The sequence below is a fragment of the Coptis chinensis genome, chromosome 5 (assembly GCF_015680905.1).
Source record: "Coptis chinensis isolate HL-2020 chromosome 5, ASM1568090v1, whole genome shotgun sequence".
Taxonomy (NCBI): domain Eukaryota; kingdom Viridiplantae; phylum Streptophyta; class Magnoliopsida; order Ranunculales; family Ranunculaceae; genus Coptis; species Coptis chinensis.
In genome coordinates, this window is record NC_141460.1 from 37185071 (window position 1) to 37199133 (window position 14063).

The following is a 14063-nucleotide window of genomic DNA, read 5'->3' on the forward strand; positions in this document are numbered from 1 at the left end:
TAGAGTCTATTCCATTCTAGAAGGTTGTGTTTCGCCATGAGAATGGGTGGACGACCTCACATGCTAGTTATAATTGGTAGAAATGCCATGTTAATTAGGGATTAGAACAAGCAATTCTTACCGTAAGAACGTAAGAATTGGATTACAACAGTCTATTCTAGGTGATTAAGTTGGATTCGAGGTGGATTCAATTCCCCTCTAATTCTTTATCTAGATTCAAGAACATTAGTATTTCCATATATTTCGTAGTGACATTCAACATATTGCTTTTCATATTGCATCGTAGTATAATTCCCCCTCGTAAAACTCTCATTAGACTTAAGACTGACTAATTAGACTAGAGAACATTCCATGCTAGAGCACTAGGAGTGGAACGAATTTGTTACTCCACTCTATTTCGATAGAATTGAGAGTAGAAACTTTGATAAATATAGACACATAAATAGTTTTAGTTTACTTACGTTTTGAGTTTCATTGTTCATTTCGTAGGTAAACTTTATCATTTTTATGTATTATCACTTTCCCTGACTTAGTCCCTGGCCTTGCCTAGGTGGAGCTTGATTATAGTTGTTCGCTTGCCTAACATTTTGGTTATTAGACCCTAGAGGTGAAACTTGTTGATTGTTTCGCCAACTAAAGTTGGGATGTTGTCTCCATGGGGCATTAGGAATAGGATAGTTATTAATGGAGTACACATTATCTTGCTCTAATTGTTGTTGTTCATAGGCGAAAGGACAATAGGAGTCAGGGTGCTCAGGACTCAAACAGACATTACATGGCTTGGAGTTAACATTCATGACGGGGGTAGGCTTTTGTTGTACAGAAATAGCCTCAACCTTTTTAGTTAGAGATTCGATTAAATTTTTAAGTTCTAGATCAGGTTTCATCTCAAACATACCGGCGGCCTTAACTGTTGAAGAAGAACTAACAGCGCGGGGGATATCATCACTACCCCCCCAATTGTTATTACGTTTAGTTTGATCTTCTAAAAATTTGTAAGCCTCGGGCTCCTTTACTTAGGAAACTACCCCCATTCATTATGTCAAGGACTTCTTTATGGTGATGTTGAAGTCCTTTGAAAAAGGCACGAACTAACGTGTCTTTTGCTAGGTTATGGTGTGGACACTTAATAAGCAGATCGGTGAAACGATTCCAAGCCTAAAAAAACGATTCATGAGGATTTTGTCGGAAAAAATGAATCTTGGAAAGCATCTCATCCGTCTTTAGGGGTGGGTAAAAATGTTCCATAAACAGTTGAACAAGTTTAGCCCACGAGTCCACAGAGTTAGGCGCTTGGGCAGTTAACCAAGACGCTGCCTTATCGGCTAAGGTGAAGGGAAATACCCTCAGTTTAATTTGTTCCGTACCAACCGTAGGATGATGGAATGTTGTAAGGACTTGTTCAATCCTAGGCATGTGTTGGTAAGGTTTTTCATGGTCTAAACCATGGAAAACGGGTAACAAATTAAATATGTTTGGGGGAATTTGAAAATCCCCCACTGGGTCTGCTAAAACGATGCAAGATTTAGGGCTATCGAGCTCAAGGCTTTGTAAAAGTCGGAGAGAGGAGTCTCTCTTTCTTCAGCCATTATGTCCGGCGTGGTTGGTGGAGTAGTAGCTAGAGGTGTAGTGATTGGTATACTCGATATATTTGTTTGTTGACGTTGACGGTTAATTACGTTCGGTGTTTTTCTCTGACCAGACCTTAATCTCATGCAAGTCTAAGTCTAAACATGACAACAATCCAAACAATCTTGATATATTAGTATGAACCTCTAACTGGAGATGCGAGGTATGGAAGAAAGGAATACCTGATAGTGTCCTTGCTTCGCTTATGAATAGCGTCTTGTTTATGCGTGTTCAGTGTAAATAACAAGTTAGAACACTGAAAAACTTAAAAATCGAAGTTGAAACAAACACCGTAGAAATCCGGAAATTTGGGTTAGGAGGCTTTTTCAGATAGTGGCTGATGCGCGCATAGAGGCGGTCGATCGCTCGTGTAACTTGAAATTCCAGTGTTTTAGGTGGTCGGCTCCCCACATGGGGCGGGTCGCTCGTGTTCCAAGAACTTAGGGCTGGTCGCTCCGTGTTCCGTGTTCGGTTCTATAGGCAGTGCGCGCCCTTATAGGCCTTGATCACGCTTAGTGTAATTTTGTCGCGGAATTTTTCAACGCTGAAATGGATAACCACAGTATGAATCAAACGAGGGTGGGTGGGTTTAATGGGACTTAAAAATGACTAATTCTACTATGATAACAATGCTAAAGTGCAACTAAGATGGCAGCGACGCCATTTGATAAAACATAAAATTGATAGTTTACCTATGAAATGAACGATGAACTCAAAACGTAAGTAAACTAAAACTATCTTATGAGCCTATATGTTTATCAAAGTTTCTACTCTCAATTATATCGAAATAGAGTGGAGTAACAAATTCGTTCCACTCCTAGTGCTCTAGCATGGAATGTTTTCTAGTCTAATTAGTCGGTCTTAAGTCTAATGAGAGCTTTACGAAGGGTGTTATACTACGATACCTATATGAAATTAATTATGTTGAATTTAACTACGAATGCTATGGAAATATAATTGTTTTTGAATCTAGATAAAGGATTAGAGGGGAATTGAATCCACCTTGAATCCAACTTAATAACCTAGCATAGATTCTTGTATCTCGATTCTTACGTTCTTACGGCAAGAAATTCGAGTTCTAATCCCTAGTGTTCATGACATTTCTACCGAATACTAACTAGCATGTGAGGTCGTCCACCCATTCTCATGGCGAATCACGACCTTCTAGAGTGGAATAGATTCTACAATGCTTCTACACTATACCACTAAGTTTTCATCAAGGCTTCATCAACCCCTCTAATGGAGGTTTTAGCCTTGAGTCATCAAACCATCATTTCCCATTGAATTATAACTACTCATCATATTAAAATTCTAACTTAACTAAATTAACTAACAATGTTTCAATCTACTTAAACTACGAAATGATAATCAACAAGAATTAAAACTAGATCTATAAATTGAGATGACAAAAATCGAAATTGACAAAATAACTATTTTATTTATCTAATCAATCAAGAACAATGATTCAAAGACTTAATCTAAAACAAGAATTAAAAATGGAACTAAAACTTAATTAATCTACTGAAAACTAGATCTAGAATTATCTATATGATTTTAGGTCTAACTAGCTACCATTAACAAAGAGCTAAGCTTTGGTTTTTATACATTCAAATCCAAAAATCGTGCATGGGCTTGGAGCCATGTTTTGGGCCAGAGAATCAGGCCCAAAACCCAATACTTTCAGTCCTAAAAAGGCCTCTTCAGCTGCAGTTAGCTTCAACAGACTTTTCGTCCACTTGTACTCCTCTGATTGGATCAAAGCTTATACCATTGAAAAGCTCTTTTGAGCCGGTCGTTTTGACATAAGGTAGGCCCAATTCCGAGGTCTGAGTCCAAAGATATGGTCTTCGGAAGTTCTGTTGACCTTGTGCACTATTTCTGCCCGCGTGGACTTTGACTCTTCATCTTTTGACCAGGCTTTACAGAGGCTTTGTCTTCTTGAATCTTGGCCTTTAATCACAGAACTCCTTAGCAACCGACCTTTGCTCCTTTATTTCGCTAAAGTGGCACATTTCGCAAGACATAATGGACTTTTACTGGAATGCATAAAAACACGTAATCAGTATTAACTCTTAATTATTACTCACATAATTGGTCTAAAAGTATGACTGTTACAGGGTTAAAACTACAGTTTTGGGCTCTTATCATTGCACCTACCTCTGAAAGATGGTTTTCAACGATGACTTTTGTTTGCAAGGCAGGCTCCTGGAGAGATCTAGTATACTCTACAGTTCTTGATCTCAAGAGAGTGATCTTGCAAAGCAGTATTATTCACGATCTTCTTGGTACTTCGTACTATAGGATGATATCTCATGTCAAATCAATAAAACGATAGAGTCTGCCTAACCCCAGCTTACACTAATTTGTTTTATCCAATATTATTTATAAGTGTTGTTTCTATGGCAAAAACAATTGGCAAACTAGATTTGTGCAACTAATTTACTTGGCAAATCATCACACAGTCGTAGTGTTGGAGAAATGAAAATATAACAGCGACACTATAAAAGCAAGTTTATTTGCCATACAAACACTAGAAGTCATTGCACGAGTAATTAATTTTGTTGGTGGATCATTTGGTAACAAATAAAATGTCTAGTTAACCTTCATTTCATAGTGCAATAAAATGTTGAAATTTGGAAATGTTCCCACACGATAGGTGAAAAGCCCTTAGGTCAGCTATTGGGAAGGTGTGATCCTTCGACTTCAAACCATCTTCTAACACAATATGTCTATGTAGAGATCAGTCATCAGGTATTTGCGTGCTATCATCTTAATTTATCCTACTGCTTAAAAAGAAGTTGATATGGGAACAACATATAGATATCGACCATCAGCTTGGCCATTGCGCAAAGTATGACACGCACAAACCAAAAACATCCTATTCTAAAGACCTTGTCGAGAGTCAGAGAACTTCTTGTACATATTATATATTCTAACAAACAAAACATCCCTCCCACCAGCTTACACAAACGCATTTCTAGATATATGATAAATCAAGCCGAGTCAATACGCCTCACTTGTTTACTACCGAGCCTGATGGCCACTATATTACATTACATACAAAGATGCAATCAAAACCTCAAAAATTCTACTGAATTTCTACAATATGAATTGAATACCCCCCCCCCCCTTTGAAGACTGAATTAGGGCTTCTTATCTTATTATTGGAAAATGATGGTATGAAACAAGTCATCACTAAGATTCTTTCCGGGATTGTTCCATCTTGGCTCGAATCTTTTGTTCCAAAATGGAGGCATCTGTTTCAAGGCTAAACATCCTGTTAAGTGCATGCATGTTTTCGAGGATCTCGCCAAAAAGCCCTCTTGTTACTCTCGTCAAGATCTTAAATGTTCCATGGGACCATGAAGAACTTTGTTCATCATACCACAGCTAAGGTCTTCAATAGCTCTCCTTGTTTTCTTTGGGATATCATGTTTTATCTTTAACAAACATCTTTCCAACACTGTAATTCTTATTGTGTCCACATCTATTAGCTTAAAACTCAGGAGGGTGATGGGCGGAAGAAAAAGCCTGATATATCAAATTCATCAAGTGTAGTTCAGGTCACATCTATTAGCTTCTATTAGCTTTTTTGGAAAATATGTGAATCACTTTTTAGCTTAGCTAATTTATGACTTGATGTAACAATTAGTTCTGTTAGTGTTTGACATTGTTCATTCAATTGCTACCTTAATAAAATCAGATTCTTCACAGAAATTTATTTGTGTTGGCTTGCTTTTGTTGATTGGTGTTAATGTTTATGAACATGAAAGGATATATGGTTGTTTTGGGAGTGGTTTGTATTTTCAGGTTGTCAACTTCTCATAATAAAGTGAACAATGCAAGCACAATTGAAAAATAAAAAATAAAAAATGACAAACTATGTCGGTTAAATAAAGAGATGAGATAAAAAGTTGTGCATATTATCTCGGTTTCAATAAAAACATCTCAGATTCCTTCTATACTAATTGGTTTCAAACATAATTCATCTCGGTTTTATTCTATATAATATCAGTTTAATTTAGAAAACTGAGATAATATATTTAGATAAGATGTCAGACTTCTGAGATAATTTAGTAGCTTATTATCTTGGTTTTATAGAACTCTATTATCTCAGTGGATTTTACCTCGGTTGTTTTTTCCTAGAAAACCGAGGTAAAAACTTTAACATCTCACCTTTTAGCTGAGCTTATAAATCCTTTTTTTAGTAGTGAATGTCAAACTAAAGAAGGGTAAGTTTAAGCTTTTTGTAGACACAGTTTTATATCTCCGAGATGGATCTGATATAGACAAGTTCGATATGTATTTCCTTTCTGCTGGATATGATGATTCCAGACAGATTGATAGATGGGTTACTTATGCTAAAAAACGACGAGTTCAAGTGCTTAGACTTGGTGTATCTATTCTGTCATTAAAAACAATTTGTTTATCTGGCAGCGTTAAAACTTTGGAATTATTTGGGATCTCTCTTTCGAGAAATGGTCATAGGGATTTAGTTTTGGACTCGCCAATTGTGGAAAGTTTTATTATTGATTGTCACCATATTGCAGTTAGAAGGCTTGCAATATCTGGTCCTAAACTTAAATACTTGCAGCTAGAGAATATTTTTCCAGGAATTAATTATAAAACCTCGATTAAGATATCTGCGGTGCCCAGTCTCACATCACTCAAATTCATTGGCTATACCTACGAAGACTACACCTTGGAGAATCTTTCAACTCTAGTTACTGCTGAGATTGAGACATATGTGTATTACGTGGCAACCCTCAATATTTCATTTGGTAGATGTTTGAGTAGCATCCAAAAAGGAATCACTAATGCATAGTCGCTTACTCTATCGGGACATGGCTTTCAAGTATGTTTTATTTCATCTTTCTCTATTGTGAAAATGGCTTCAGTGATCATTGTGTACTTATCCTACCTTGTAGATCTAGTTAATGAATACAAGCCTGAAATTGTTGGTGTAGTAGAGCCTTTAATTGCTCCACCTATCTTTTGTCATGCTGCTCTTAGTAGATTAGGCTTCAGTAGTAACTTTATTCACAATAATATACCTTCTAAGCGAGGTAATATCTGGGTGTTTTTTAAGGAGGGAATTAATGCCACTATTGTGGACATTTCATGTTAGCAAATATCTATTAAGATAGAGAAATTCACTATCTTTATGGTGCATGCTAGCTCCTCTTATGTTCAAAGAAGAGTATTATGGGATGAGCTGTCTCACGTTGGCCTTAGTGTGGAGGCATGGATGATTATAGGGGATTTTAACATTGTCACAAGGAATGCAGAAAGAAAGGGTGGGAGACTGCCTTGTCAGATTGCTGTTCTTGACTTCAATGACTTCATCAACTCTAATTGGCTGGTGGACTCTACAACTCTCGGTCATAGGTACTCCTGGTCAAATAGAAGATGTGGTAATAAAAGAATGATTCAGAAGATTGATAGGGCTCTAGTCAACCATCACTGGTTGAATGCAGCATCAAATTGGAAATTCCTTGACCACTTTCCAATCATTAGGTGGAATGCAAGAATTCCAAAGCCGGGAAACATACCTTTTCAGTTTAAAAATATATGGCTGCAGCATGTGAATATAAAAAAGGTTGTCGAAACTAGCTGGAAGCAACCACTTCTTGATGTTCCTATCAGAACCGTCATGAAAAAACTCAAGAGACTGAAAGCAGATTTGAAGAAATGGAGTTGGGAAACTTATGGTAGTATGAGTAGAAATTTAAAGAAGATGGATGGAGAACTAGGACAGATATAGAGAAGCCTAAAACAAGACCCTTTCAATGCCATTCTGTAACAGCAAGAGAGTGAAAAGGAGATGGAAGTTTTAGAACTGAAGAGTACGGAAATTAGCATTTGTAAGCAGAAGGCTAGAACCACCAAAGCTCTTGAGGGGGAAAGAAATACCACTTATTTCCATGCACTCGTGAAAAGTAGACTTAACAGGTCTCAAATAGTGGAAATAGGGGATGACCAAGGTACCATTATAAAGGACCAGCATGGGATAAAACAATATTTGGTCAAAGCTTATGAAAATAAGTATAAGTTCCAAGAAGTGGATATGAATTACCACCTGATGAACTTAATTCCTCATCTGATTACTGATGGTGACAATGACCAGCTGACCTCAATTCCTTCTCCAAGTGAGGTGAAAGATGCTGTTTTTAGTATGGATGCAAACAGCTCTCTTGGGCCTGATGGCTTCCAAGGAGCATTCTACCACTTTTTCTGGTACTTGATTGGTGGCGATGTAAGCAAAGCCATCATCTATTTCTTTAAGGATACCAAGTTGCCTCAAGGTATGAACTCCAATTTTCTAGTTCTTATTCCTAAGACAGCTAATGCAAGAGTGATAAATTAATTCAGACCTCTCTGTCTAAGCAATTTCTTGTTCAAAATTATTACTAAGATTCTTTCTATGAGAATTAAACTTATTGCTGACAAGTTGATTAGTAAAGAACAACTAGCCTTTGTCAAAGGAAGGACAGGAATCACAGGTGTGGCACTTGCTTTCGAGATGGTTAACGAACTGGACACCAAAAGAAAAGGAGGAAACTTGGGGCTCAAGCTTGATGTAGCTCAGGCTTTTGACTCTTTAAGCTGGGAATTCCTTATTGAGGTACTGCAAAAGCTTGGGTTTAATCAAAAGTGGTACAACTGGATCAAAACTCTCCTTAGCAGTGCTAAAATATCAGTTATGATCAATGGAGGTCCGTGTGGATTCTTTGAAGCAGCTCGAGGGCTCAGACAAGGGGACTCGCTCTCCCCTATTCTTTTTGATTTGGCTGAAGATGTATTGAGTAAGGGTTTGAATTGGTTGAACTCCTGAGGGCATGTTAACCATATAACATATATTGGGGGATGCCCAGGCCCATCTCATTTGTTATTTGCAGACGATATTTTTCTCTTCGCCAATGGTGACATCAGGGGATTGAGGAGAATGTGAAACATGTTACTAGTCTACCAAGGATATGCAAGGCAATTCTTTAATGCTTCCAATAGTGAACTTTTCTTGGGAAGCATGACTATAGGAAAAAAAAGACGAGTTGAAGAATTGTTTCGCATTAAAGAAGGGCAGCTGCCTTAAAAGTATTTTGGAGTTCCTTTGTTTAGGGGCAAGGTCTCTTGGCGGCACATTCAAGTACTGGTGGACAAGATTAGAAAGAGGGCTACTGGGTGGGCTGGAAAGATGTTGTCCTTTCAAGGTCGAGTGGTGCTAGCTCAATCCATTCTTAATAGCCTACCAGTACACAATATGTCAGTGTACAAATGACCAACCAAGTGTATAAAGGAAGGAGAATCAGTAATTAGAAATTTAATCTGGTTGGGTGACCCTTCGACATGGAAAAAAATAACTTTAAAATAGGAGAGTGTTTTCAAACCTAAAGAAGAAGGGGGCCTGGGTTTGAGAAGACTTAAGGATATCAATCTCGCTCTCCTTATGAAGGCGGTGTGGCAAGTTCTCACCATGGACAATGATTGGAGCAAATTTATGCTTCAAAAATACAGAATGAAGGATGGGCAATGGCTCACTTATCACAAAATGTCTTCTATTTGGCTTGGGATCAGGTGGGTTCTCTCCGAAATTAGAACAAACATGGGATGGGTGGTAGGCCAAGGCAAGAACATCGACTTATGGAGAGATCCATGGGCCAAGAAGTCTATTGTTGATTACCTGCCTCATGTAAATTGGAGAGGTTTCAAAGCCAAGGTGGAAAATTTGATTACAAATAACCATTGTGACTTCCCTGCACAAGTTTTAGAAGTATTCAACAGGCTGGGCATAAATCTTATGGAGTTTCAGCAGCCAACTGGAGATGAACACGACCAGAGAATATGGAAGCCAGATAAAAATGGCCTCTTTACTATGCACTCTGCTCATCTATAAGGAAGACGAACAATAAGGTGGGATGGTACAAATGGATATGGGCTGATCATATACATCCTAGAGCAGCTAGTACTGCATGGAAACTCATCTAGAGAGTTGTTCCTACATATGATAGAGTGAAGAAAGTCGGCATCACTCTAACATCTAGATGTTGTTTATGTAAATGCAATGAGGAGACTATCGACCACTGACACTCGCTCTTTTTGTGTTTATGAGATGGTATGTGGATGATGTAGATAGATGATGGTCATTGAACAAATAAAACCGTATCAAAACCTAATTATCCCTTAATAAGTAAAGGATGAGTAGGGTATCATTCCACTTTTAAGTATATGTTATGTGAAGGATAGGACTAAAAAGGGGGTTTGAGGGATTAAAAACTATGATTGTAGAGATTTTAGATTCTAATACTAAACTAATTAAACTATTGAGAATTTATAAGAGAGGGAATTCAAGAGATTAGAATCCACCAATACTTTTGATATATGATCTTTTGCTTCATGGTTGTTCTTACAAGTAGACTACAATTAGGCAATCGAATGAGTGCCGATGCCTTCTTGGACAAAACATCGTTAACCATTAACTCTACTTAAGGTTGTTCCTATGTTTATGCTATTAATATCTTCTTTCCTTTTATGTAAGCTCGAGCATCCATTCAATGTATTACTGAGAGTAACATCAAGGAGTACTTCCTAATAGGGCGGCCATTCAATGAATCACCACTTAAGGCAAACACAAAGAATACTTCCCTTAGGCAGACACTCCCTGAGCTACCCCTTCTAAGACAACACAAAGAATACTTCCCTAACTCTAAAGAATTATACTACTAGAAGAAAAGTAAAGAACACTAGCATGATATTAATATTGCAAAACATAAACCCTATACTTCCATCCCCTGGTGTGGGCAATTGAACTAATAACTAAAAACATAAAGAACTAACCTGATTGAAGAACACCATGAACCAGAAGAATCATTAAACCTTAAGCATCGGCTTCATCTCCTCCCTTGAAGGAGAAGATTAGCCTTCCATATAGAAGGAAGAACACGAAGAACAAGAAAAAGAAGAGTCGAATAACATAAGGCTAGAAAGACTAATTTATTAAGACTCGACTAGTTAAAACCGAATCTTTTATCATTAATCTCTCTCTGCCTCAAGTTTTGGAGACAAGAGTAAAAGTGAGTTGGCAACTTACATGAGGCACTTAGGTCCTCTATTTATAGGGGTTACAATGAGTTCTAGAAGCATTCCAAACCACCATTTGTTTCCTAATACAAATCAACTTCTTTCAGAGTCCAACTTCGTCTCCAAAACTGAGAAGGAAGTGGCTATAATGTCGTTTCATGCATCTGGATGCACGATCCTTGCGTCTCAGATGCGAGCATTGCGTCTGGATGCATGATCCATGCGTCCTAGATGCGGAAGTTTATTTTGCCTCTTTTGTTCTATCCTTCTATCCTCTTTTGTGGGCTTTGGTCCAAGCAACGATTCCTTTGGCCTTGGCTTTCCAAATAGTCTTTAAAATAGGTCCAAGTCGCATCTTTAATAGCTTCAATTCCTCGGCCTTCTCCATGATTGTTCATGGGCTTCCTGTGTGATCTTTAATGCTCCGAATTGCTCCGTTTTACCCCTTTTTCTCTAATATTCCACAAAACTCTCTTTTTCACCTATAGAATCATAAAACATAACTTACAAATACTATTAGTCCAACTAAGATGGGTAAACAAGAGGCATTATCGATGGTTAAATTGCACTTTTTAAGCACTTATCACAACTCTCAACTAGCCTTTTGCTAATCTCTTAGCAAATAAGATAAAAAATAGATAAGTGATCAAAATCACATCCTAATAACAAAAATAAAATATTAACTCACTTTCGCAGGCATCGCAATTGCATTTACCATATGCAACAAGCCTTTAACCCTTTAAGTTCCCCAAAAAGGACGAGTTATAGTCTCATAAGGGTTTCCAGGTGATATACCCACAAAATCAATCAATAGCATGTTCAAGAATGATAGTGTTTTTCAGAGAGAGAAATTCCTTACCCATTTAGTGCTTACTCCAACAGACGGTCTCCATTGCTAACTACATTGCTGTAAAGACTCATAGATTATGATGGGAGATAGTAAAAATTGACAAAATTCTCAATCAAGGCTTTTGTGTGTACTTAGTCAATCTCCTATACTCTCCTATCCAAGAAACAGAATCCCTAGTTTACCTTTAAACATATAATCTCAACTTTCAATCCTCACTAGTCATACTCTCATAAAAGAATCTCTCAGAAGATGGTATACTATTTTACCTAATGTATGTGGGGAAAAGAATAATGAATACGAACATCCCACATACTACCTTGAAAAATAGACTTCTAGATGACAGTAGTCTCATGGAAAGAATGTCAATCACATATGAAGTGTCGGGTCCTTCACTTTAGCATCCTCTCACCTATTCTAGACTTCGTACCATACCATAGTGATAAGTCATGGGTTGTAACTTGGCTTGGGTATTAGTTTATGAAGGAAAGGTAAAAAGGATTCAAAGGTTGTTTTTGAAAAACACTAAAGGTTTTGCTTCATTCTTTGGAAGATTTCTTCAAATTCTATATTGCAGAGAAAATTCTTCCTTTGTCTTAGCTTTTTCATCCATTCTATTCAACTTTTTTTTTTTTTATTTATTTTAAAGCTCAGTGGTATATCCTTGATTAGTACTGGATATGCTTGTTTTCCACGAGCTTCTTTCACTTAGAACAGAATGATGATCTTCATTGTATCTCTCTGATATTTCTTTGTAATCCTCCTTTTGTGCTCTTTCTTCCTCCTTGTTCTCCTCGTATTCTCAGAAACATATCGGTATGGCTGATAAAGGTTTTTGGCTATACTCCTTGTCTGGAGTTGGGTAAAGGGTAAAGGGTTTTATGAAAGAAAATGGCTTATTGTAAGGCTCAAAAAGGTTTAACATGATGGTCCTACTAGGTGGGATAAAGGCTGAATGGGTTCACTACTTGACTTATCAGTTTGATACTCTATTTCGAATAGACTACAAGACCTAATGGCTATCTCCCCAGTTCATGTCACTTCGTGATTAACCAAATCAACAAATAATGAGACTATATTACAACGACATAAAGAACAGAAAGATGTTAAGTCACTAAGACTTGGATTTTTCGTAAGAACTCTCCAAAGAATGGGTATAAAGCTCAAGTCTCATGGGCTAAGTCTAAAAATTCTACTTCTAGTTTACTAGGGGTTTAAAACTCTCTTCTAGCAAAAGTACACAAAACTGACCAAGTACTATGGTTGTGCCTTGATAAAGAATTCTATCAACAAGAACTATGTCCGAGCATAATAAATAGTCTAAACGGTAATGAAATCAATAATATCAACTATCTATCAAACTCAACACTAAGCAGTATAGAATATATATCCCAGACTCATTATTAAAATTCATTTTTCTCATGCTACTGATATAGAAACAAAAATATTTTAATTTTTGAAAACTAATTTTCGAAATTCATTTCTCAAGTACACCTTCCCCCTACGTATGCATGCATTGACCTCAATGTATAAAGAAGTAAATGAAATGGATGAGAAAAAGGTAGTATATTACCATTGATGCCGAATATCAGAATTAGTTCAAGAAAGAAAGCAAATATTTTTAGGTCTTTTTACGTCAGATCCCCAAGACGTAATGTGAGTATTTTAAAGTCAGATTCTCAAGACTTTTGAGTCCTTTATAGTAAGATCCTCAAGACTAGTATTCCCACCCACTAGGTTTCACTTTGTAGGAATTCTTCTGATCTCTCTCAGCAGGTGATTGACAAAATTATATCTTGTACCAACACTTTTCTCTTAATAGCTGTAACCCAGGACAAGTTTCAGAATGGCAATTCTTACAGCAACCTAGCTTACACATTCTCCTCTTATACGCAAATGGACTTTTACCGAACCCTACACGAGCCATAGAAATAATCTTCCTTTGAAGGTCAACAAGGAGTAAATCCCATAAACTAACAGGTGGGGAACACTTAGGTTTCCATCTCAAAACTGATCTCTCAACAACATGCTTACTTCCTGTAGACATTTTATACTTGGTCTACTAGAGTTATGAGACTTTGACTCAGGAGCTTGCAACTCCTCTCAGTAAAGGATAAAGTTATGAAAATCTGAGGGCCCAGCTATCGGTGGCACTTATACTAATGAGATCCTAAGGAGTCAAGCTTATGATGCTTGGCTTCCTCATGCAAAAAACTTAAACTAGATAGAGTAATAGGTTCAGCAAGACATAGAATGTAATCTTTAAGGTGTGTAGGTAACTTACCACAATTTTCCGCTTCAACAGTGGTCTGATAAATCGGATCCTTGAGAAAAACAGCCTCCACATCTTCAGTAGGTAACTCCAGAAAAGGCTTCAGTTGATGAGGATTGACTTTGAAATGATTCCTTCTCTTTATGTCTTCTACTTTAATAGCTCCAAAAGGTGTGACATGTCTTACTACAAATGGTCCCGTCCATCTAGATCTTAACTTTCCAGGGAAGATTTCTA

At 37.2% G+C, this 14063-nt stretch overlaps 1 protein-coding gene across 1 annotated transcript; it reads left to right on the top strand.

Moving 5' to 3' along the window:
* The first annotated feature begins 8053 nt into the window (after positions 1–8053).
* On the top strand, positions 8054–8464 carry LOC147497433 (secreted RxLR effector protein 78-like). The gene has a single exon (XM_086562887.1). It carries the CDS (start codon positions 8054–8056, stop codon positions 8462–8464), a length of 411 nt encoding a protein of 136 aa, XP_086419013.1.
* Positions 8465–14063: the final 5599 nt, after the last annotated feature.